Source organism: Tiliqua scincoides, chromosome 2, assembly GCF_035046505.1.
Source record: "Tiliqua scincoides isolate rTilSci1 chromosome 2, rTilSci1.hap2, whole genome shotgun sequence".
NCBI classification, from domain to species: domain Eukaryota; kingdom Metazoa; phylum Chordata; class Lepidosauria; order Squamata; family Scincidae; genus Tiliqua; species Tiliqua scincoides.
In genome coordinates, this window is record NC_089822.1 from 77354368 (window position 1) to 77381113 (window position 26746).

A 26746-nucleotide genomic window follows, 5' to 3' on the forward strand; every position below is an offset into this window, starting at 1 on the left:
GGATTGGAATCAGTAGATGCTGCTGTTCTGCCCTCTTTCAGGTCCCAATCTACCCTTCTTCCCATCCTGTCTCTGCCCCATTCCACCCATCCCCTGCCATATTTCACCTACCTCGCTTCCCTCCCGCTCCCTGCATGTACTTATGGGGAGCTAGCAGGCATACAGAGGTTGCTGGTGCATGGAGCTGGCCACTCACCATTTGGATTCTTGTTCCAGCAGCGCACAGCTCAAATAGGATTGAGCTGAAAGCTGCAGAGCAAAAATGCCAACTAATAGCCTATGAAGCTTACCTCCCAAAATCTCAAACATCAATAGGGTGCTTGGATCTTCCTGCCCTTGCCTTGTGTGACGGTGAGTTTGGACAAGGAACACTCTCCTGCATGTAAGAGTGGTAGTAGTCCAGCACAATGCCTCTATAATGTTCCAAGGGGCTACACAAACATTAAACTTTATTTTAAAATATTGATATCCTGCCTTTCTTGCCACGGGCAACTCAAGTTGGTGAAGGACACAGCCAAAGCAAATCTCATCAAAAAATCACCATAACCAACCATCAAAAACTCCACAATAATCGCAATTAACCAGCTGAAGGCAGCTAAAATCAGTCCACAACTGAAACCCCCCAACAATACCCCCCAGCCACACCAAATAAGAATATGGCTGATTTGTTCCTGATACTGATGCACTTTTCTCTCTCCAGTTTCAGTAGTAATGCCCTTCACCCAGCAGCAGCTTCTTAGGCATTGTATGGGAGGCTAATAGCCTGAACATTGAAGGAAAAGGGGACCTTCAAAAATGACCTCAATGAAGATCAGTGCCAAGCAGGGGGCAGAGGTAGGTGGACTGTTAGTTCAGTACCATGCAGATACATAACTATTTGTTTGGAACATAGGAGTAGGGCATGACATCACTTTGTCTTTGCTTTAAGCTGTAGTGTGACATGCTCTCTCTTCACGGGCTTTCAAGAGGTTCCTGATCTGCCTCCCCACTTCTCTTGTTTATTTCCCACTGCTGAGTAGTTTATACCTTTCATTGAATCATAGCACTTGCAGTTGGCTGTGACCTTACACACCTTGTGGTGGTCTCCCACCAGAGATAGAGAAGGAATTAACTCATCCAGGGCCTCTCCAATGCTCAGCAGAGGAGGACAAGGTTACAAGTCATAGTGGGTATATGCAAGCTCCTGGTTTTAGAGGCAGGTTGCCTCTGATTTCCAGATGCAGGGGAGGGCACCGGGACGCAGGTTGTGTCTGTTGTCTTGTGTGCTCCCTGGGGCATTTGGTAGGCCACCGTGAGATACAGGAAGCTGGACTAGATGGGCCTTATGTTCTTATGATAGCAGCCTTCTCATTGGCTACTTCCCTGTGCCTTTAGAAACCAGCAAGTGAAAACATCTCCCTTTCCAAACCAGCATGGGACTTGAGGCTCCAGTTCTTCAAGCCCCTCCCCCTGGCTGTTCTTTCTAACCTCGCCATGTAGCAAATCCAAGAGGAAAAAGCAGAGTACCCCACATGTATTTAAACATAAGCAGTGGAAGATGTATTATATTGTATGCACATGCCTGTCAAACCAGAAGCTGTGATGGAGATTATGTGTGTGAGGCTCAGCTCTACCCCATTGTCTCCACTCAAACGGTTGTGTGCCTTAAGAATAAAGTTGTCTCACTCCCAAGTCAGATGCTATGTTTGGAATAGGAGTGGTTCAATGCTCAGGGTGCCCATCACTTCTGGAGCTTTCCATGGGAGTAAATTTCAGCAATGATTTTGTTCCCTTCTCCATAACCCTGGACCTCCCTTCAGAAGGGAAATGTTTCAATTTTTCCATTACCATAATTGTAACCTTTGTTATGACCACAATGATATACTACAACAGAAAGGAAATGGGAGCGTAGGTGAGAAGGCATAAAGACCAGTAGGATGAAGGAACAGGAGACTAGGAATAGGAGAGAACCCTTTGACAAAATGTTTCCCTTCTCACTTCCAACCCAGCTCTTGGTTTTAGAGGCAGGTTGCCTCTGATTGCCAGATGCAGGGGAGGGCACCAGGATGCAGGTTGTGTCTGTTGTCTTGTGTGCCCCCCGGGGCATTTGGTGGACCCCAGGAACCTGGGAGATACAGGAAGGTACAGGAAGTTGGACTAGATGGGCCTTTGGCCTGATCCAGCGGGGCTCTTCTTATGTTCTTATGTTCTCCCCCCCCCCCAAGCTATCCAACACGCACGCACAACCTGACCCAAAGCAATTAATGTCGAATGAGAACTCCTTCCATTGCCACAAAGTAAAGAAATATTTGGAGAAATGACTAGAGCAAAGTCTTTTTCCACTCTTGAGCCCTCTTCAAGGTTTTGGCAGGCAGGTGCATCAAGACAAAGACAGCACACAGGTTTGGCATTTTAATATTCCATTTGGGAGACATTGTTTTTGCAGACTCTCCTTTGAATTATGTTTGCACCACAGATCTTTCATAGAATAATAGTGCACATATTTGAAGACCTTGAGGGCACTGAGATTTTCATAGACAACATATTAATCTGGGGACATACAATAGCATAGCATAATCAGAGGTGTTGAGAAAATGCTGAAGAAAGCCAGAGCCGGTGATTTGAAACTGAACAAAGAAAAATGCAAATTCAAGGTCAACAGGATAACCAATTTGGGAGAACGATTCACAGACCAAGGCAGTCAGGTTGATCCCAGCAGACCAGATGCCATTTCTGATACACCAGCTCCAAGAGATGAAGGGATACAAAAATTCCTTGGACTCATTACCTTTGTAGGTAAAGGCATACAAAATCCAGCAGTTAGTACCTGTGGTACCACTAACTGCAGCATTAATGCAGAAAGATGCACAGTGGTGGTGCGATGCAGATCTCATTGTGTTGATTTTGAGAAACTGAAGCAGCTTCTAAAGGAGGTCCCGGTGCTCAAATTATGATAGCAGGCTTAAAAAAAAATATCTGCACATGCTTCAGAATAAGGGCATGAGAGCCACAACATTACAACAATATGGCACGGATGAACAGAGACCAATAGCATATGCTTGAAAGATGCTCACAAAAACAGTATGTCAGTAGGATGACAGATAAACCCTTGCCTTAGTAAATGACCACAAAATCTATTTTATGGATTTATAATTTTGTAATCTTTTCCAGCTCTTTTGTTCTTCTGTCTCCAGGGATTTCCACATAAAAGAATAATAAAAACAGTAGTAATATTATAGTTCATCACATTATAGTTCATCTATGCTAGGTTGGTTCTAGTCTGCAATTCAGGATATAGATGTAGATTCTGGGAATGTAGATGTAGAATGTAGATCCTGAGATGTAGATTTTGGGAATCACACAGATAAATGTAATCATGCCAGAGTTTTCTGTTTGTTTTGTTTTGTTTCAGTGCCACCAGTTTTAACCATGTTAGTCTTATTTTAATGAATGGGTTGTTAATTTTGTATTTTTATTGCTGGGAGCCCTGCTGGGAGCTGAAAGGTGGGGTACAAATTCTGCTAAATATATCAGTATGAATTGAATGATCTTGATATTCTGCTAAAATTCAGAACTTTTTCTTGTTTACATGTGTTATACTTGTTGTACTATCTTATTTTGGCGGCAGCCCAATCCTAAATTGCCCTGAAACTGGCAGGCTGGCTGACCTGTGCTGTATCCAGCGGAGGGTTGGAGGTGGCTGTTGCACAACTTGGGGCAAGGGGACTGGATATTTTTCCCCTTACCTCCAGCACTGCCCCAGCCACTGTAATGGGGCTACTTGGACATGTGCCAATTTAATTGCTGGTGCAGATCTGAGCAGTCCAGTGTTAGGCCAGGCTGTTAGGCCAGGGAGGGGGGTTAGGATTCAGCCTAAGTGCCAGAGGCCGGTCCCACCACCATCCTGGGCCCAGCCTGCCCACTAGTCTGCCTGCTGCCCAAACTCCCCCCTGCCTTGGAACACCCCTGAAACACCCTCCCCAAACCCCCATGCTGGCGGCCCACCAGCAGCACAAACTTACCTTTGCCAGGACTTGCTCTGGTGCAGGGAGGCCAGTGGGCATCCTTGTGCCAGTCTCCCTGACTTCTACAGTGGCATGAATGTCCTTTACGGTACATTCACAACACCAGGAAGCCACCACAAGTCCCTTGTGCCGGCTTAAGTGCATCTCTGGATTCTGCTCATTCCAGAACTTCTTTATGTCAAGAATTGCTTTTTTAAGAAAAACTCACCAGAACTGCTCCCAGCTAGTTTTACTATGTGTGCATCAGGTGATAGGCCCAAGTCTCAGTTGTTCTCATGCTTTATAATAAACACATTGCATTGTATTGCTTTGCAGTGCTGTCTGAATGTTACACCAGGAATACTGTCAAAGTACTTAAAGGCACAAGAGCAATTCAGTGCTGAGCCAGACTTTTGTGGCTGTAACTTGCATTGGAGGAATATGTGCAGTGTACAGGAGAGGCATCGTGTCTGCAGTGACCATGTGCGCTTGGAGGAGAGCCATGCTGCAGGTATGTATGGCTAGGTCTAAGCCTACCTTAATCTGGCCAAACTTGGAGCTTCCATGCAGGGGCAATTCTATTTTATGACAGCTGAAGGCACCTTTTCTTGGCAGTGGTTAAATTAATGATGCTTCAGTCTCATGCTGATCAATAGGAAACCTTCAGGCTGTTACCCGTGGTGGATAAGCTAAGCATGGAGGAAAATGTCACTGTAATCATATGCCTTTTCCTCTGTTGTGCTATGCCTGAAGGAGCATATTCTCAATATAGCCTTTGTCTGGAAAAACTAGGACATTGTGAATGAGATGTAGATTTTACAGCCTTTCCGGAAATTGTAACCAGTGCCTTTTGAGCTGGAATCTTCAGAGAAGCCAAAGGGAGTCAGGAGCCTGTAACACCCACCAAAGATCAATGGAAGTTCTGTGCTTTGAAAAATGCCAATTTACACGTTCAGTGTATGGCATTTTCAGACCATTTTAAAACTTTTGTTTCTCTGAGAACCTTGTTAGCTCTAATCTCTCCAGCACAAGTGATACTATAGTTCTGTGCTCAGAAACTGTAGGATGCTGAATACCACTTGCTGTGGAGAGTGATGACATTCATAGCCTGTTTCTGGACTGCCAGAGACATTTGGTTGGTCACTGTGGATCTGGCATATGGGACCAGTTGAACATGAGGTCTGATGCAGCATGACTGTTACTAAGTCCCTATCCTGCCATCCCTTTGTAAAGGAACGGGGCTGGGTCTCTCACTCGACATCACCAGTCATGATGTATATTGTCTCTCTGTGTGTTTTTTAAAAGATCAGGAAGGGTTACATCCCACACTTGTAAAGGAGAAGGCATAGAGACTAAAAGAAGGAGATGCCAGAAGAGTGACACCACATATTGTGGGGGGGCTGTGGCAGTGTCACAGGCACCAACCAACAGGTGTGCTCTGGCAGTGCTTTTTTAAAACATGTGTAACGTGCACATACGGGAGGAAGCCATTGCATGCAGGATCCGTACAGCACATCTATGAAATACAGTGGTGAAAGATGACTGAGGAAAAAGTTCAGGTGCATTGTACTGGGAAAGATATCCTTCAAGTGGACTTATTCCTCCAAAGGTCAGCCTGAAATGAATTGGTTAGTCTTTAAGGTGCTTCAAGTTTCTGGTGCTTTTATTAGGAAAGACAAAGGAAAGTAAAAAGAAAGGAGGATCTATCAGGATAACCCACAATAAGCAGATATCTTTTGAGAAACCTGAATTAAAAATAGGAAGCTATTCAGATGCCAGGTGGAAGAGCATTCAGGGCAAACCATGATCAAAGAACAGAGAGAAAATTCTTAGGTTGAACAAGAAGATTTGTACCTGTAGGATGAAGGGCCTGAGGAGAAGCACATAGAGAATGGAAAGGGATAGATGGAGGAACAAGACCAGAGAGATATCTAAAAACAAGCACAAGAAACATGAAAATGAGGAGAGCCTCTAAAGATGATGTGGAATAAAATGGCTGAAATGACAAGCAAATTAGCACCAGCATTTAGGACAGATGTATTAGGACACCACACATAGGAATTCTGGTTTCTTTCAATGTTTCTTGGCCTCGGGTGTGCTCACTTTCCTCTCCCATTACATTCAAGTGTAGGAAGCATTCTATTCTCAGTCCTTTCTTAGAACAAGCAAGGACCTGTTTTGGTGTCCAAACAGATAATCCTGGTTTCTTCTAATCAAAGCAAATACACCATCTAATGAAATCAAATACACCAATATCTGAAGTTTGGATACAAGGAGTGTTCTTCTGCACTTATCTTCAATGGGCAGCATCCATCAGGAATTTGTTATGTGGGTTGCAATGTAGTTTGTTTCACTGGAGTTTTCACGTAAGATCTTTTGGACAGATGATGCCCAATTGTATGTTTTCTAGTGTCTCAGGCTGCAATCCTGCAATCCTTTCCTGGGAGTAAACTTCTGAGTAAACATGCATAGGATTGTGCTCTCAGTATTCCAAGTATGTACACTGAGGTCAGAGGTAACTCTGTGCATGGCAGCTAACCCACGCCTAATATGTGGTAGCTGTTTTTCCTGACTTTTGTCCAACATGCTTGAATTCTCACTAGTGAGAAACCATTGGCGATGTGCTAAGCAAACGTCCACTGTGTCATTAATGCAAAGAAGCTGTCTTCTGAATTAGTGAAGTTGGAGACCTTTGTTTTTTTCCAAGTCACACCTTGCTGTTCTGTAGTTATATGCATTTGATCCATTTTCTTTGCTTGTTTCATTGTGGGCCTTTCTATGCATAAAGAATAAAGAGCCTATTCAGTCTGGGGATCTCTGTTTTCATTACAATTACTTGCCTCTGACTTTTGCTAAAACTTGTAAAATCACAAGGAGATCAGCATGAAAGGAATCATGTGCTGTTGGAGTACTTATCCAGAGGAACTCATTGAAGTAGAAGATTAATGACGGGAGGGGGGGAGAGAGAGAGAGAGAAAGAGAAAGGGTCACGCCAAACCAAATTGTTGGCAAGGCCAAGATTAGAAAGTAGACAGAAATCCAAAGCAAATTAGCACTGCTCTGTTTGAGGTGCGAGAAGCAGTAAAAACACCCAAGAACTCAAAAGGATATTCAACCAAGAATTGCTCAGGAATACTGCAGAAAAAACCCAACAAAGGTATGATGCAAGATCTTTTTTTTTTTAATGATAAAATGCGAATGCACACAGCCATAAAACTAGTTACTTTGAGATTTGAGGATTAAGGGCAATGTTAAGAGATACCTCTGCCAGAGCAGAAGTGTGTAACATTGTATAGCATGCAACTGCCCATCAGTACCTAGAAAACTTGCCTACTTTATGTCCTGGAATGTGATTGCAAGATCATATATAATGCAATTGATTGCTTATGTTGGGGAAAGCAATGTGGTAAGAGAGACAGGAACAGACCTGCCTGGAGGAAATGTCTAGATTTGTGTAAGACCTGATTTCTAAGAGAACTGCATATGTTTTTGATGATTTAGGCTCCAATCCTGGAAGTAACATCCACTGAATACACTGGGGCTTCCTCCTAAGTAAACAATGCCTCAGCTTGCATTGCTAATCAGTTGGGTTCCACTGTGTTTTGTTTCTGATTGATTGTCACTTTGTTTGGATCTGCCTGTTATTTAAGATCCTTCGCTTTATTACATCCATTGGGAGACAAATTGTCATAGATTCGTCCAAGTGCTGACAGTAAGTGATAGGTTGTTGTTGTCGAATGATAGTGCAGCCACATAAACAATGGATTGCATTAAACCCTTTGAAAATTGAAAATAACTTTGACGCAGATAAGAAGTTTCCTTCCCACTGGTGAATGGGTGGCTTGTAGCATCTTATTGACTCTTTAAAAAAAAAAAAAATCCACCTCCTTTCTTGTCCTCCCAGTTTGCATTACCACAGGGGAAAGAAGCAGCTTGCAAGAGGGAATCTACATGATATCCTTGTCATCTTACATCTGGATTGTTATTATGCAGCTCTCCGTATTGCTCTTCATCACCCTGCTCAGAGAAATTAGTGCTCAGTTCCCCCGGCAGTGCACCACCATCGATGCACTGACGAGAGGAGAATGCTGCCCAGACTTGTCTCCAGCGGTGATCCCTGGTTCGGACCGCTGCGGATCGTCTTCTGGGAGGGGTCAGTGTGTACAAGTGACAGCAGACTCACGACCCCATGGACCCCAGTATATGCACGATGGCCGGGATGACCGTGAGCAGTGGCCTCTCCGCTTCTTCAACCGAACCTGCCAGTGTAACGGAAACTTCTCTGGATACAACTGTGGGTCTTGTCGACCTGGTTGGAGTGGACCAGCATGTAACCGATGGACTCCGATAGGTAAATATGATGACAAGAAAAAGAACATGTTCAAACTGCTATAATGTTTTGTCACATTTTTGTTATAATGTTTATAAAAGGAAATAATGCCTTTCTTTTCTATGACGATTCGAGTATTTACTATAGAAATGTCTCAGACACAGTAGTCTTCAGATGAATTAACCCAGTGTTTTTTAAAACTTTTTCATCTCATGGCACACTGACAATGCGCTTAAATCTTCAAGGCACACCATCAGTTTTTTGACAATTGACAAGGCACACCATACTTCTGGTGGGATGGGGTTACGTCCCCCAGTGGCCCACAAATAAATGACCCTCTCTCACACTCTCACATGGCACACCTATGGACCATTCTGAGCACATTGATATGCCACAGCACACTGGTTGAAAATAGCTGAATTCTCCATGAACAATACTGCTTTCAGAACTTCCGTGAACTCATGGGCCCATCTACAAAAGTTTCAGGTGTATAGTGATCATGAACACCTGGCCTTAAAAGTGTGGACTTCTTACCCTAATACTTCTGACCCTAAAAGCAAATCTTCAAATTAGACAGTAAAATAGGATAATTTGTTTTGCAATTAAATTATAAATTAATTTGCAAATAAATTATAAAAATAAACAATAACCTTTGGAAATGTATGTCTGTGGAAGTTAGCATCCCATGAGCAGTTTAGGGCAAATTTTCACTGCTTTGCTTCATGCAGCTCCCCCTCCTCCTCCCTTTCCATTATCAAACATCCTGAAAGAAAAACATTTATGAAGAAGGAATGGAAAACTCTGAGATGAAGTGCAGTTTCATTTGGGGTACTGGGTGTGCTGCATGTCTTCTAGCAGAGAATGAATTTACACTGAATCTATACTGAATTTGTAACTACCACCCTGTTTCCACTAATTCCATTTTGATGTAGGTAGACAGGGGGTCACTAAAGTGGCTGCCCTTATTCAAATGCAGGTCTCCTACATGTGATTGTAGGATGGGACTATTATTATTATTTTATTGATTTGTATCCCGCCTTTTTTCCCCATGGGCACACAAGGCGGCCTACAACAATTAAAAAAAAATACAAAATTAACAATTAAAAACAATAATTAAAACAATTTTCAAATAATTAAAAATCTAAAACAAACCCCATGGATTCTAATATAAAAGGAGAAAGAAAGCCAGCCAGTCTGTCAACAGTTAAAAGCTTTTTGAAATAAAAAGGTCTTCAGTCCACACTGAAATATTAGCAAAGAGGGAGCAGTTCTCAATTCTAAGGGGAGGGTATTCCAAAGTTCAGGGGCCACCACCGAGAAGGTCCTCTTCCTGGCCGCCGCCCCTCTCACATCACTTAGTGGCGGCACAGTCAAAAGGGCCCCCTCAGATGATCTAAGAGCACAGGCAGGATTGTAGGGAAGGAGGCGGTCCCTCAAATACCCCAGACCCGAGCCGTAAAGGGCTTTAAAAGTCAAAACTAACAACTTGAATTGGGCCCAGAACAGAACTGGCAGCCAGTGTAGCCACCGGAGCAACGGCTTGACAGAGTCAAACCAACGTGCCCCAGCCACCACACGAGCAGCCACGTTCTGTACTAGTTGTAATTTCTGGACCATCTTCAAAGGCAGTGGGACGCACTCCCCCTGTCCATGTCTACAGAGAGAATATTATCATTCTTCTAATATTAGTTTTCTATTGGCATTCCAGATTCACATGTCCAGCAGAAGGTTACATGGGTGTAGTGTGCATAATAATATCCATGCACTTGTCCACGAAACAGATGATTTGCACTCATTTGGAAAATGTTTAGGAAACATCTGTGAGTGTTCCTTAATGGACCACAGAGCTTGGTGTGATTCTCTGAAAGTGGCAATTCATTCTACTGCTGCTACCAAAAAGCAGACAATACACTAGAAGTTATTAGAAGGCAGAGAGAATAATCTAGAACACATCATAATGTCACCACATACATAAGGGTGCATCCTTGTGGTGCCACCAAAAGTGATGGATGGCCATTAGCTTGGAAGATTTTAAAAGGGGACTAAGCACCTTCATAGAGTGTGAGTCTTATTAATATCAGGCTGGCTACATGGAATGTCCACGCTCAGGGGAAGCATGCTGCTGAATACTAGTTACTGGAGCACGACAGCATTTATTTGTGCCATGCTTATGGCCGGAGACCTCTTCTAGGCCACTGTGGTAAACAGGGTTCTGGATGTGATGGACTTTTGGTATGATCCAGCAGAGATCTCCTTACTTATATTTTTTTTTGTACACATACCGATTACTTGTTTACCAAATTGATCAGTCCTTCTTAAAAAGGCAAAGTTCCAAGAAAGATTTCATAAAATGATCAGGTGATTGCCAAGCTGCCATATAAGGATGCAAAATTAGGGCCCACAAGTGTAGAAAAGAAACAAAAATGTATGGTTGAACTATATAAAACCGTAAGTAAATTGAAAACCACAAATAGGGCTACTTTATTTTTTCCTTTCATAGCAGACCCTGATCAGTGTAACATGTGGTCCAGTCCTAATTGAAAACTTTCATTCTTAACGTCTTACACATGCCAACCATTTATTATGTACAATTGGTTTGCTTTTGGAGTGTCCACAGCACATATTTCTTTGCTCATCATGGTACTGTACTACCAGAAATGTGGAAAAGTCAAAAAAGCTGGTAATTTATGGTTGCAGCTCTCCACAGCAGCATTATGAGAAGGGGACAGGCAGATGGCATAGTCTTCTCTCCCTCCACAACTGACCATAAGTAGGTGGTGATCCAATCAATCTGTAGCAGCGGTTCCCAAACTGTGCGTCGTGGCTCCCTGGGGAGCCACACCGAACTGCCAGCACAACTGCAACATGATGGGGCAGGCTGCAGAGCAGAGGCTTTGCTTCATGAGCTGCATATCATGCATTTGGGTCTCTTTTGGATATCCTCCTAACTTTTCATTTTTGGATCACTTTCTGGTTGTGGAACCTGGATGTAAATGCCAATGTTGTCATCACATCATGTGTCATTGCATTATTGTGTCAGGGTTCGAACTGGTGCCAGTGGGAGGAAGGGTGTCATGCTCCTGGTATGATTGGGAACCACTGATTTATAGCACTCAGGAACGAGATATATTAATATACTTACTGAGTTTTAATCTCTGAAATACGCTTCTGGGGTTCTTCTCAGGCCATATATAGGCTCTGTCCTCCATATAAAAATATACATAAACTGTACTGCAGTCATATAAGTTAAATTACCTTTATGGGTAGCCCAATCCTGTGCTTCCCAGCTCTGCAGGCTACAGCAGCACCGAAATGGCTGCAGCTATATCCTATTGGGCCAAGAAAGCCACCAGATGTCTCATCAGGGAACATTCATCCTCTTACCACTTGTAAAGCCTCAGCTCCTACAATGGGGCTACTCAAGTCTGCGCTAGCTAAATCACTGTTGCAGACTTGAGAAGCCCCAAGTCGGGCATCCGAGCCCAACACAGGGCTTAGGATCCAGCAGAGACAGTCTCTGCTGGTTCCACCCCCCTCCTGGGCTGCTCCCTCAGCCCTCTCCCACTTCTCTCGGGAATGCCGGAAGTGGGTTGCAATCGTTCTATTACTATTTTCAACCCCTTTCATTTTCAATGCCTTAAAGGAGTAGAGGCAGAGGGACTCAGCCAGGAGTGTCACAACATCCCAGTTTGAGAACCTCTGCACTACATGTTAGAGACACCAAAAAGCAATTGCTGTCATTTATTTATTAAGTTTTTGTTTGCTTATTTATCAGTTATTTCTAGGAGGCAGATAATATTTACAGCAATCCCATAATTCTGAGGGAGGAAAATTTCTAATTTTGAATGTTTGTGTTGAATTGACCTAGGTATTCTTATAGTACAATACTTTGCATGTCTACTCACAAGTAAGGTCCATGCGTTCAATGGGACTTACTCTCTGGAACGTGTGAATAGAATTGCAGCCATAGATAGAAAATAAATAAGCATGGATTGTCTATTTCCTCTGTATATTTAATTCTTAGAGCTTCTTTATTTTCAATCTTTAGTCAGAAAAAACCTTCTGGATTTGAATGCAGAAGAAAAGAATCGATTTCTCAGAGCCTTGCAACAGGCCAAGACCACGGTGCACCCAGATATTATGATAGCCACAAGGAGACGAGAGGAGATAATGGGACCTGATGGCAATACACCACAATTTGAAAACGTGACCATTTATAACTACTTTGTGTGGTCCCATTACTACTCAGTCAGAAAGACATTCCTTGGACCAGGGCAGCTAAGTTTTGGTGGAATCGATTTTTCTCATGAAGGTCCAGCATTTCTCACCTGGCATAGATACCATCTACTACAGCTTGAAAGAGACATTCAGGTAAAAATTTCTGTTTTCCATATCCTATACTGCTACGTTAAGGAATGGGGATGGTTTTAAACTGTGGTTCAAACTGCAAGTGTTGCTTCACCTAGCTGCCTTAATAAAGCCTCAGTTCAGGCTTGTCAAGAATGTATTAAGAAAAAAACCTAGATTACAGGTTGAGACTCATTATTCACGTGGGTTCCAAGCACTCACGTGGATTAAAAAAAACACACTATAGCAAATCAATTTAAAAAACAAAGTTTCTTTGCTCCAGTGATTGAAAAACAACCTTGCTGACCTTTTGACTCTAAGATAAGAGTCATTAAGAAGACAATCCCTCAGCATTTCACTCAGCCCCTCCCTTCACCAATGCAAAATGATCACTTTTCTTTCACGTGCTGGGGGAAGGGAGGGGTCCACAGGAGAGAGAAGGACTGATGGATTGTCAGCCAGCTGCCCCCCCCTCTCTCTCATTAAGGAGGCTGTTGTTAAAGGACTGTTCAGTTTTTTAAACTGATTTTAAAGGGGTGCATTTTTCCCCTTCTCCAGGGATCAGCACATTCTTTCTCATTTGCAGGGGCCGTTCGTGTTGAGTCAAATCCGTGTATAAAAAAAACCGTGTATAAATGGGCTGGACCTATATCTGAGTTCATGGTAGTTTGTCAAAAATATATTCCATCAAACATATATTCCATAGAATTTAGGGATTTCCTTCCCATTGCTGTTAGTGCAACCCTATCATAGCAATCTGATTGACTAGGTAGAAAAGGTATTTAAAAGGTCATTAAAAGAACTCTGCTTGACCAGAGCTGAGGCCAAAGGTACCGCGCCCTTCCATGCCAGCTGGAGACCATACTGAGGGCTCCAAAAAGTTGAAGAGATAGTTTCTGCCTCTGCCTTAAATAACTGCAGAATTTACTGGTTAAAATGTCTTTATAAACTGACACTTATCTCTGGGGAAGCCTCCAGGGTTCTCCCTAAAAATCTGTGCCGCTGCACAGAACCCTCTCATGGCTGCACAGTGACTTGATGGAATCTTCCACCACTTACTGACATTCCATCATTACATCATCACTGACTTCGGGTTCAGCTGAGTTCTGGGCTGTGCAGACCTTAGTTGAGAGCTGTGCAGCTTAGCAGGAACAGTTTCCCTCTCCATAGAAGTGAGTGGGGAAGCTCATTCACATAAGTACTCAATGTGAATCAAGATAAGTTCGGGGTTTAGGATCAAGTACATTGAAAGCAATCCTGAGAAAGTGTGGTGTGCTTATGGGTCCAACTAGACATTAAAAAGAGACACCAAGCCACTGCCACTCCATTTCTTTCTCTTCCCAAAAGTGTCTAGTTTTACACACCATGCGATCTGTATGTTCGCAGCATTCTACTTGTGTTTCACTACCATCATATCAGTTCATTGGCTGTTGTGGGCAGCTTAGGGAAGACACAGGACAATGATGCAATGACACAGCTATAAAAATCTAGATATTTCCAGGAAGAGAGGGACACACAAAGCAGCAGTGTCTCTTGTTATTGATGCTTGTTATTAATGCTTTTTAAAACTCAAGATGCACAGGAGAAAAGCAATTGTGTACGGGAACAGTGTGATGGACTGTGGGCATGTAGCACCAGATATAGTTGAATGTTGGGAGAGTTAGAACAGACAAGAGAAAATATTTCTTTACTCAGCGTGTGGTTGGTCTGTGGAACTCCTTGCCACAGGATGTGGTGACGACATCTGGCCTGGACACCTTTAAAAGGGGATTGGACAAGTTTCTGGAGGAAAAATCCATTACGGGTTACAAGCCATGATGTGTATGCACAACCTCCTGATTTTAGAAATGGGCTATGTCAGAATGCCAGATGCAAGGGAGGGCATCAGGATGCAGGTCTCTTGTTACCTGGTGTGCTCCCTGGGGCATTTGGTGGGCTGCTGTGAGATACAGGAAGCTGGACTAGATGGGCCTATTGCCTGATCCAGTGGGGCTGTTCTTATGTTCTTAGTTGTTGAGATGTATGCCTCCTTCACACCTTGAATTAAACAACAATAAAATATTGATCATGTAATCCTCTGTATCCTTAAGCCTTAAGTTTCATTGAAAGACTTGGCAGACACTGATCACTTTTGCCTAAACTGCTACAGGTTTTTTGTTTTACTTTTCTTTCTCTCCTTTCCACATGCTTTTCAAAATGCTCCTGTTAAAATCATCTTTCTTTCATTATCCCTTTTCTAAGTCTATGTATTGCATCCTTTTTGTTTGTTTGCTTTTTTAATCTTTCTAATTTCATCCTCTTTGACTAGCATTCATGTTAAAGTTCTCCATGGATTAGGTGACACATGCATGCTTATCACATAATGATTGAAGTATCAAGTGATGATCTGCCTGTGTTCCCCCTAAAAATTGGCACCATTATAGATTTATAATCACAGATGGAACTTTTATATCATCTGGTGTCCACTCCAGCACACAACTTTTCAATAAAATCAGCTTCAGTCCATCCAGCATTGAGTAATCAAATTATGAAAAATTAAGTTATATATTTGTTAACCATCCTTCTGTGAAATCAAATTCTGTATCTCCCAATGAGAACTTTGTGACTCATTGGGAAATTCAATTTAAATCCCTACTGGTGGGGGATTCAGAAACCAAATGAAAGCAATCAATAATAATATTTCTTTCCATCCAAATGTCTGGCAGTCTTAGAGCCCAATCCTGAGCTCGGCAAGCCGACTCACTGCCGGCATGCACTGTCACAAACATGCTGTAAGGCTCCCCTATGCTACAATGGCAATATATTGATCTGCCCAGGGTTTTAACAGCAGCACACTGAAACTCACCATTAACCTAATGTTATCTCATCAGGACATGCTACAAGACCCTTCTTTTGCACTTCCCTACTGGAACTTTGCAACAGGTAGAAACACCTGTGACATCTGCACAGATGACCTGATGGGAGCTCGAAGCAACTTTGATGCCTCTCTTTTAAGCCCAAACACTCTCTTTTCGCAATGGCGAGTTTTGTGTGAGGATCTGGAAGACTACGATACTTTAGGAACCATTTGCAACAGTAAGCCTTGATTCTTTATACTTAGTTATTATGGGTCCCCTATCGCCCAAAGGATTAAGTTAACAGAATCCAGGATGTTTTGTATATTCTGCTCGGCTCTGATGCTTATCCCCTATCTTCCACAATCCATTAATAGTACCAGTTTACTTTCTGATTTTTCATTAGAGAATGTAAACCCTTAACATAACCCACTTTTTAATGCTGTGTTAAGGAAAATAATTCTGAAATCAAAATTAAATATGTCACAGCAAATCTTTGTGGTTGCTTTGAGGGATGTAGTTGCTTAGAACTCAAGGGCACCTATTATATCTATATTTGGGGTGGAATTAGCAATAAGCTATGAAACCTCCTCCTTGCCAGATGCCAAATTATGGTGTTATGAACTTTTTACTTTACTTTTAGTCTATTCATTAAGACTTGAGAAGGATGCTTTCACATTTAGGGCAAAAGCAACAAGGCTAAACTACCACAGAAATTTGCACACCCTTATGTGAACTCTTGGTTGGGGAGGGGGGTGGATTTTGAGCTATGTCATGCCCTACAGCATTTATATGTTTGTATTCAAAGTACTTCGCATGAATTGTAGCAGCAATCCTTATAACAACCTTGAAAGGTAGGATAGGGATGCAGGTAGGGGAACTAAAAATGAGAGCATGCCTAATGCTATTTGCTAAGCCCAAGATAGAGGCGAGATTTGAACAGGGAACATAGTTTAGTTAGCATGCCTTAGAATACCAATTGCTGGAAAATAACAGCAAACCCTTTGCCCACATGTCTCATGTCTGGGATTCCCAGAGGTATCTGGTTGCCCCATGTGTGAAACAGTGTAAAAGACGATGGTGCTCTGACCCAGCAGCACTCTTCTTATATCCTTACAAATGTCAGTGTCTCACCAGTCTTACAGGACTTGCAAGAGTATCACACAAGGACTCCAATCTCACAGAGTGCCAAATGAGAGTGATCCTTACTCAGACCCAAAGACATTGCCTGCTTTCCCAAAGCCTGACTCCCCATTATATTCCTGAGACTTTGCACTGATCTCTGTAATTTGCTGGATGTCAACCTTTGTTTCTCCCCCTTCCTTTGCCAGGCACAGAAGGTGGCCCAATTAGACGGAATCCTGCCGGGAATGTTGCCCGGCCAATGGTGCAGCGCCTTCCTGAGCCACAGGATGTTGCTCTTTGCTTAGAAGTTGGACTGTTTGATACGCCTCCATTCTATTCAAATTCAACAGACAGCTTTCGTAATACAGTGGAAGGCAAGTAGCGATTAGACAAAAGGTCTAGAAGCAGAGCGGAGTCTGCCAAACTCACCAAATTTGCTTCGAGAGATTAACGCAGGCAAATCTTTTTTACAGAGAAAAAAAAATCTGTCTTTTTCTCATCAAACCTATAAAGACATGGGGAATACATCATTCAGAAAAAACAGAGCAAAATTGGGTTTCCTTGAATTATTCACCGGCTTGTCCCAAGTGATCATTTATTCTGGCTAACAATGCAAGCCTATGCATGTTTACTCAAAAGTAAGGATCCAATCCTATCCCCAGTAGCTGCATCATAGTACAGTACTCTGTTTCCTGCAGAGCTGGGAAAGCAGCTAGGAGGTCTCCTGAGGATAAAGGAACTTGGTTCCCTTGCCCCATATAGACCTCTCCCTCCGCAGCCCCGATGGGTCTACTAGGAGCTGCACCAGATATTTAGCTAGCACAGGACTGAGGACTGCATTTGGGGAAATGTTACAGCTCTGTACTTTTAACAGGCTACTCTGTATATGCTTTTAACAATGATAGTGAATGGGACTTACTCCTGGGTAAGTGTGGGTAGGATTGCAGCCTAGGACGGCTAAAATTTTTCCTGCTTCATGATGTTGCTTCCAGTGATGACATCACTTCCGGTGGGTCCTGACAGATTCTCATTCTAAGAAGTGGGTCCCGGTGCTAAATATGTGAGAATCACTGCTATAGACTATATACCACATTTTGCAATTTGGACTGTAAAATGTGTGACTAAAAAAAGGTAACTTAATTTATATTGCACTTTCCACTTCACATGGATTATCATGTAGCCTTTACCACAAACAATCTTGCAAGTTGAGTATTTTTATCCCCTTATTACAGCCAGGGAACGGAGACTGAGAGGGACTGGCTTGCCTAAGCCCCTCTGGTGAGTCCATGCCAGAGGCAAGATTCGAATCAGAGGAGATCTCATTTGCAGCTCACACCTGCTCTCAATGATGCCATCATCATACAAATAGTAGGGAGGGGATGACGTTTTTATAACTATTATCATTATTTCAGAACATAAATCTGCAATGCAGCTTCAGTATTATTATTATTATTATTATTATTATTATTATTAACAGTATTTATATACCGCTTTTCAACTAAAAGTTCACAAAGCGGTTTACAGAGAAAATCAAATAACTAAATGGCTCCCTGTCCCAAAAAGGCTCACAATCTAAAAAGATGCAAATGAACACCAGCAGACAGCCACTAGAACAGACAGTGCTGGGGTGAGGTGGGCCAGTTACTCTCCCCCTGCTAAAAAAAGGAGCACCCACTTGAAAAAGTGCCTCTTACCCAATTAGCAGGTAATCAATAATCCCTTTTGGTTTATGGCCCAATCCTATTCAACTTCCTGTGTGGCAATTCAGCTTCCGATACATCCTGTGGGGGGTGTTGTGGCTGCTGGAGGTTAGGGTAAGGGGACATTGTCTCCTTAGCAGCTACTGTAGGGCAACTCAGACCTGCTCCAGCTCAGTTGCTCGTGCAAGTGCATGTTACTCCATGAAGGTTCTCAAGATTCAGGAAGGGGAGGGGCTCAGGGTTCAGCATGTGCCACTGCTGCATATCCTGCCCTCTGCCATGCCTGGTCTACCCTTCCCGCACCTGCCTCTGCCCCGTTCCACCCACACCCTCTCCCTGATCTGTCCATCCCCACCCTATTCAACTCCCTCCCCGCTTTCCCCTGTACTGGCTTCTCTCCTTCAGTGGGTCTCCGTAGATCCGCTGGCACATGTGGGAAGGCTGAAGCCTTCCTGCTGGTGCTCTGGCATCATGTGCTGCTGGTCACACTTTAGGAGGCTTTAGACCAGCAAGCCCCAGCAGAACATGTGTTCTGCTGGCTCAGCAGCCTGTTAGTTTATTCTTCTTAAGCCAATCCTAACTAGTGCCTGCCGGCAGGATGCAATGGTACTAGAACAGGCTCCACTGCATCCTGCAGGCAGGCAGGGACCATGTCAAGGCAGAGAGGTAAGTAAAATTAAATTTCACCTTACTCCTCCATGCCATGGTCCTCTATGGGGCTATTCAGATCTGCACCAGCCAAACCGAGTAAAACCAAGGGGGCATGTCAAAGCCAAGCATAAGTGGAATATATCAGCTAAGTAGTTGTTACTGATATCTGCCCTCTGCTTGCCCTACCACACCCCCAGTGTGGTCCCAATCCCCCCCCCCCCACCAGCTTATCCTCAGTGGTGGAGGTAGCTGAGTCCAGTGGTAAACCTCCGGTACCACCGCCATTTCTGGTAGTAGTTCCAATATGGTTGCTGGTGACATGCTATGTGCTGTGCCATATGGTCATTTATGATAGTGGAACTATGTTCCGCTGTTATAAATGCCCATTTATAACCATACTGTTAGTAGCAATGATGTGCATGGTGCTTTACAAAGCTTCTAAAGCAAAAGAGCAGTCTCTGTCCCAAGGAGCTTACTATTTACATTTTGACTGTGGGAAAGATAGAAAAGGGTCAGGAGAAAGGGATGAATGTGAGCAAATACAGCTGCATAGACTTCAGCTTGGTTGTAGTTGGGGGTTACAGTCGGGTATGAGAATGAGGAGCTTAACCCGAAAGCTTCTTCAAAAGAGGAGGATTCAAAAGCGGGTTCTAAAATAAAACCAAGAAGTTATGCTGTAATTGTTCAGGGAAGGAGTTTCAGGCAGAAGAGGAAATAAGAGTTTTCAGGAAGAGATGTTCAAGAAACGCATAGTCATAGTGAAGGAGCGAAGGTCAGAGATGCAGTGGTAGAGAGTTATGAACTCTACTGCAAAACTTACAACCTTGTGAATGGATTTCATTCATTGGCCTCTGTTTATAAAAAGTGCTTTATATGTTCTGAAAACCAAGATTTCTGCATTCCAAGAACTAGTTTAGTGGTGCTGGACAACCAGCCACGAGAAACGCTGGGCTCCCTGAAGCATACGGTACCTTTCCAAAGTCAATCTGCTGGCAACTAGTCAGGAAAAGACATGTGGGGAACTCAAGAAACAGCTGGCCCATTAGGATACATGGGAGCATCTTGATGCTTATGTCAGAAGGTAGAAAATCCATGTGGTGGTTTCAGTTACGTTCCCTGCCATTTAGATCTGGATGCTGTAGATTTTGCCAACTACTAAAAAATAGCCTTTTTAGTGTGGATTTCATCACCACTGTGCAATGCATCATGCTACCTGCACAGCAGACAGAGACACACAAGCAAATGTGCTTCTTGTTCAGAGCATTATTACTGGGATTGTTTCATAGACAAATGGCATACCCCAGCCATATGTTTAAGCAGTCTGTAATATGGGAAGAGCAGCACAATTGTCTTAAAATAAGACAAGAGGTTTGCCTGACGGCATCCCAGACAAAATTGCATCCAGCTGCTTCTGCAAAAGATTGCCATGATTGTTTCCAACATGTGTCTCTTTATTCTCATGCGCAGGGTACAGTGATCCTTCAGGGAAGTACGATCCAGCAGTACGCAGTCTTCACAATCTGGTCCATCTGTTTTTGAATGGCACAGGAGGGCAAACTCATTTGTCCCCAAACGACCCCATATTTGTTCTCCTTCATACATTTACTGACGCTCTTTTTGATGAATGGCTGCGGAGACATAATCCTGGTGAGATGTTTTTGTTTGTGTTATTGCCCCACCTCAGAGTAAAGGGGATTCATTCCACATTGCAACAAATCTACCAGATTTCCAGCTAGCTCAGTGCATTCAAGACACTGGCCATGAACTCATCTCTGTCTGCACAAAAGGAACTCTTATGATCCTTTTGCAACCGTGCAAAAGCCCCGCAAGTAGCCCATGTTCTGAGCTCCAAGACACAATTGCATCCTTTTTCTCATGTCTCTGGAAGCAGAATAAAATGTAGCCAAATAAGGAGAAGTGGTGCTTGCGGATGACGAGGAATTAATTACAGAAGGGGATCACAAGATCTTGTGGCATTCTCCCACGTCACCAGATCAGAGCAACAGAATGCTTGCATTCTTTTTTGCTGCCTCTTAATTCTACAGAGCCCTGGCACTGCTGTCCTTAATCCTTCCAAAATAAAGCAAAACAATGCACATTTGCCACACCTTTGCGAGTCCTCTAAAAAAAAAAAAAGAATCACACGGCAGTACCTTTTCATAGCCATTCAAGTGGCAATTCTGGCAAGCCCTATGGAGCTGTTTGTTACTTTAAAAATCACACCGGTTCATGTCATGCTCCCCTAACAAATACAAAACAAAAGCAGATGGCAGGAGGCAGCCTATCTCTTTGTGGGCCTGAGCAATGGCATAGCAAAAGAAAAGAGGCTACAGAAGCCGCGCAGAGCCTTCAGAGTGTGCTTGGACACAGGTTTCTCCATTTGATGGACCTGGGGCTTCTCAGCTATTCATTGGGGGCTCCTCTATGAGAACATCAGTACTGTGAGCCGAACTTGCTGGAACAGCAATTTGTTCACCTCTGCTGAGCTCCCCATGCAATGAAAAGCTGTGGGGAGTGTGTTGATGTGACAGGACCACTGCATCCTGAACAACTGTGTCCTGGTCAAATGCATCTCAGTATTGGTCATTTGCATCTGTTCTTTTGGCATTTCAGGCATTTGTGTCCAAATATATGTGTATTTATATTGGATGTACTTTTTGATTTTTTTAAATGTAAAGGTAGGGTTAGGTCTGGGGTAAGAGGCCTAGGATATAAAACATGGAGATTGTTGCCCTGTTATAGTTTGTTGCCCTGTTATAGTGGGATGCAAATAATGGGGACACCAGACCCAAATGTCCAGAGATGCTAAATAACCGGGATGCATTTGAACAGCACACAGTTGTCCAGGATGCAAATACTCTAGTACAGTGTTTCTCAACTTTTGTGCTCTGCTGTACCACTTCACACGGTCCACCTATTTGAAGTACCACTGGAAGTGAGCGGCGACGACATCCTCACCACTGACATCTGGGTTGGGAGGCCAGATGCAATGCAACATCTGCACCAGTAAGAGGCTCAGGGTCGATGGAAGGGCTTTTTCAAGCATGGAAAAGCATGCTTTGGAGTTCTGCTCACTGAGCCAAGCCTCCTACCACTGTTTGTTGTGTCATGTTCTTGATCTCACTGCCAGGCGACAGGTATCCAGGGGTCCAGCGAATACCACCAGATACCACCTCAAGTACCATTGGTTCAGAAAACACTGCTCTAGTGCCATGTATTGAGTGCGGATGCATTTTCAGTTTCTATGGAGCAACAGTGATGTCCATTGGACATCAGCAGTTTTCTTCTTAATAGAAATATACTCCAGAATCTTCCCAGTGCTCAGAGGTCCCATAAAAGACATGTTCAGGTGCCCTAATGTAAGAACCAATGAGTTCCTTAAGGTAAGAAATTTGAAACACACTTATCTGAGGTGCTGGGAGTGCTAAAAGTCTATGAAACAAATAAGAAGTTGCTTCGCTGATCATCGGTGCTGTTATCCCCGCTACAATCTGACCATCCATACTGTATTGCTTCTAGGTTCTGTATTGCTGAATTGTTTCTAGGTCCTGAAGAAACCGCTGCTCAGTAGATAAAATGAGAGGGATGTGGTTCCCTTTCCTACCCTTGTCCTAAACATTGGGAGCCATAGATCATGCAGAAAGACGTCCCTTCTTCATAGGAGCCCTAAATGTTTGTTCAAGGGTACATTTATAAAGTTATTTGCACCAAGCCATTACCATGAACTAACTAACATGATTTTATTGTGATTTAGATATTTCCATATTCCCACTGGAGAATGCCCCTATTGGACACAACAGACGGTACAACATGGTACCATTCTGGCCTCCTGTGAGCAATAATGAGATGTTTGTTACAGCCCCAGAAAATCTGGGCTACAGTTATGAAGTTCAATGGCCCGGTAAGTTCTTCATTATATAACACTCTGCATGTTGTCCTGTAGGGTTTATTTTCTCTGTTTAAGTAGATCAAACGTTGGTTTACTATTTACAAAATTATGATGTGTGACATAATTGCAAACACCTGTTCTCCTTTTTCTCGCTGCCCTGGCATGTCCATTCTATGTCCATAAAACACAAATGTTTCAACTTTCAATCTATTAGCCAAACTACAGTTGACATTAAATCTGTCAATTGCAATTCTATGCATGTCTGCTCAGAAAGCCCATTGTGTTCAGTTGGGCTTACTCCCAAGAAAGACAGGATTGCAGCCTCCGCACTTCATTCCAAAATAGAATGTGCAGATCAGGACTTCTGAGGGTTGAAGGGGTCTTTAACCCTCTGCATATTTATGGTTCTGATCTGAATCCCCCCCTCCTCCCATGGTTGCCATCTATCTTGGGATCATGCCAAGGCCAAGGGTTAAAAACCCCTGTTCCATCTGCACCCCTGTTCCGGATCTCTCTCCCCCCCACCACTACATTGCAACTATTATTGAAATGACACATCAGCACTAAATATGGGCTTAACATTAGGGATGCATGTGTCTCTCCTAATTCAGCCCAAGATTTGGCTCAATTATTTGTGTATATTCCAAGTGCATCACCCATGATTTTTGAGCAAACCACAGACTCCTTGCACACCAGCCTGAAGGGACCTACTCCCAGCTGCATCTGTTGCTGGCTCTCCTTCTTTCATTAACAAGCTATATTGGAAAGCAGGCACACAGTTAATTCCTCAATTTCAGCATAAAGCCAAATCAGATTCAACAGCCCAAAGTGCATGGAACAAACAAACAACAAATGGAAGTCCCCATAACAATATTACAGCAGCTGAATAGACTTCCTTTCCCTCTGGTTTGCTCATTATTTTTTGGTCCTCCATTCTGATTCAGCAGTTCCAAGAAGAAGGGGCAAAAGTAAATCAATAGGGCTATGATCTGCCCCAGGTAATTGACAAATAACGAATATATTAGTGGATCTGATTTACAGAGCAAATTGTTGTTGTTGCATTAGGTGAAGTTAGACTCTCATGACATCATAAAAACACAATAGTTTGCTTTGTAAGACCAGTAAAATCTAGTATCTTCAATGGGAAATATTCAAAAATGGTCAACTCTACCTGAACATATTTGCAATTAAAAAGAAGTGAAGGGATTTGGACTTTTGGTATCACCCATAACCTTTAAAGCAAGGTAGATGGATTGGTATTTGGTCAATAACACTGAGGATTTTAACCCTCTGTGCCCTTTCTTCTGCTTCTTCCTAGCTCGGGCTCTCCAAGTTACCGAAATCATCACCATTGCCATTGTAACTGCCTTGATCCTTGTTGCCATTATTTTTGCTGGTGCCACATGTATTGTCCATGCCAGGAGAAACAAGGACGAGCTGCATCAGCCTCTTCTCACTGACCAGTACCAGACCTATTCTGATGAGTATGACAGCTTGCCCACTCCAAGCCAGTCCATGGTGTGAAACTTGCACTCTGTAGCACCCGTTCTTTCTATGGAAACGTATCTGATTTGCAATAAAGGACACATTACTTGTGACAAAACCTTTGCTAGATTTCCTTCTCATACTAGGGGAATCTTCAGTCGTTTGTGTCAGTCGTGTATGGGTGGGTGGTGGGTATCAAACCATCTCAGAAATTCTCCTGGCATCACTCGCTTCTTTCTGTAGCCATTTATCTATAGTATGCAATAAATGCTTGAATTTCCAGATGATGATTTTTTTTTTATTTGAAAGAGTAATGCAAATGATTGAGTGTACTCCTTCCATTTACCCTCTTCTAAAGTTTGATTCTTGCTTCTTCACTGCACAGGATTATACAAAGATTAGGATCATTTCCATCAGAATCAGCTTTAAACCAACTGAACCAATTGCTCCCAATTGCAACCCAAAACTAAGGGGGCCCTCACTAGGGTATACTCTAATCTTGTATGCAATTTTATATTAAAATGTACTTAGACCAATTTGGTCCATTAACTCACCTGAATTTTAAAGTGCACATTTTGATTGCTTTCCATTCTACCATAGAGATATAAAGTCTATTATAAATTTTATTTCTATATCTAGGATTCTACAGACCTTGGCTGTGAACAGTGGCATAGCTAAGGGGGTGCACGGGGTGGCAGTCGCACCGGGCAACAAGCTTTAGGGGGGCAACAAGCTGAGCTTGACACTAGTGGCCAAAATTTTGAAAATCTTGGTATTCGAAAAGTACCATCATGTTATATTTCATTGGAAAGGTAATTTAGTGCAGAATGCAATGAAACAAACCACATTAGAATATCTGTATTCTATCAAACGTGATGGCCGATTATCCAGAAAACAAAAACACAACTGCCTTAAAGAACAAAAAGTAGATTTCTTTTACTCAAAACTGACCTATGAGACTGATTGTTCTGAGAGCCAGTGAGATGTTATTATGATACTGCATGGAACCAATAAGGTGTTAATATGAGTCAGCTCTCATTTCCAAGTATCATAATACAGCTAATCGGTCAACAGGCACTTTTTCAAGTGGTGATCCTCTTATCTTTAGTAGGGAGAGAATAACTACCCGTCTTCACCCCAGCACAGTGTCTCTAACCAATAAGGGGCACACTTTTTATTTATTTACTTAATTTTGATTTTGTTGTTGGGGGGGGGGGGCTACAAAATCTTCTTTGATCCCAGGTAGCAGGTAGATGCCTTAGCTATACCACTGCTGGGGGGAGATGGCAGATCAAGTGGGTGGAGAACTGCTGGGGGGAGGAGGCAGATTTTCCCCCAATTTGCACTTTTTAAAAAGCCCAGGCATGGTGTCACTTCTGGTTGTGACATCACTTCTGGGGCATCATTTTAAGCTCTGCACCAGGCTACATGTTCATTAGCTACGCCACTGGGGGGCCTTGCAAAACCTGAGGCCCTGCAAAAAAATGTTTCCAAGTGGGCCCCATAGCTTCTAAGGTTGGCCTGTGGTAAAGCCCTACGATGCCCTGACTGCCCATTCCATTGGGCACTGCCACCAGTATTATGGATTCAGGCTAGGCAGACCCCCTCTTATGAACTGGGTCCTCTGGAGAGCCCAACCTGTTTGGCCCCTGACACCATCTGATCACAACAGAGCCTAGAGTTTATGGAATTTCAGTGAATATTTCAATCAGTGTTAAAAGACACCTAACTCTTTCAGCACATTGCGGACATTATTGTGAAAGGGAATTAAAATGTTCACCTTTCCAGGAGTTACAGGTGGGATCTCAGTACGCACTGATTTGGTATCCACTGATTTGACTCACCACTGATACCGAAGTCCACCTTTAAATGCCTTGTAAAAAGGAAAAAAAGCACCAAAATCCAATTTCTTACCTTCACACTGCTAAATAATTATAATTACATTCCATTAGATACCATCATCTAGTGGCTGAATGCTGTAGTATACCAATGCATTCTGGGGCGACAATGGAGGAGCAAGAAATATGGAAGTGGGTATTTAAGGGCGCAATCCTAACCCCTTATGTCAGTGCTTTCCAGCACTGGCATATCGATGCCAATGAGAAGTGTGCTGCATCCTGCAGTTGGCTGTCACTCACAGAGGCCTCCTCAAAGTAAGGAAATGATTATTCCCTTACATCAGAGCTGCACTGCCCTTATGTCAGTGTGCTGGAAAGCACTGACATAAGCGGTTAGGATTGTGCTCTAAAGCTATTTTTCCACTGATTTGTTATCCACTGATTTTTTTTTTTAATTCACTGAGGGTTTGGGAACAGAATCCCAGTGAATAATGAGACACAAACTGTAATTTCCTCATAGTAAGAAGACATCCCCTTTAAAAACCCCTGACTGCCTATGTGACC

General features: G+C 43.0%; 1 protein-coding gene across 1 annotated transcript; it reads left to right on the top strand.

The window, feature by feature from the left end:
- Positions 1–7970: 7970 nt before the first annotated feature.
- Positions 7971–24383, top strand: TYRP1 (tyrosinase related protein 1). The gene is made up of 7 exons (XM_066615742.1): positions 7971–8334; positions 12362–12684; positions 15531–15735; positions 16826–16993; positions 20438–20617; positions 22725–22871; positions 24178–24383. Exons 1-7 carry the CDS (start codon positions 7971–7973, stop codon positions 24381–24383), a joined length of 1593 nt encoding a protein of 530 aa, XP_066471839.1.
- Positions 24384–26746: the final 2363 nt, after the last annotated feature.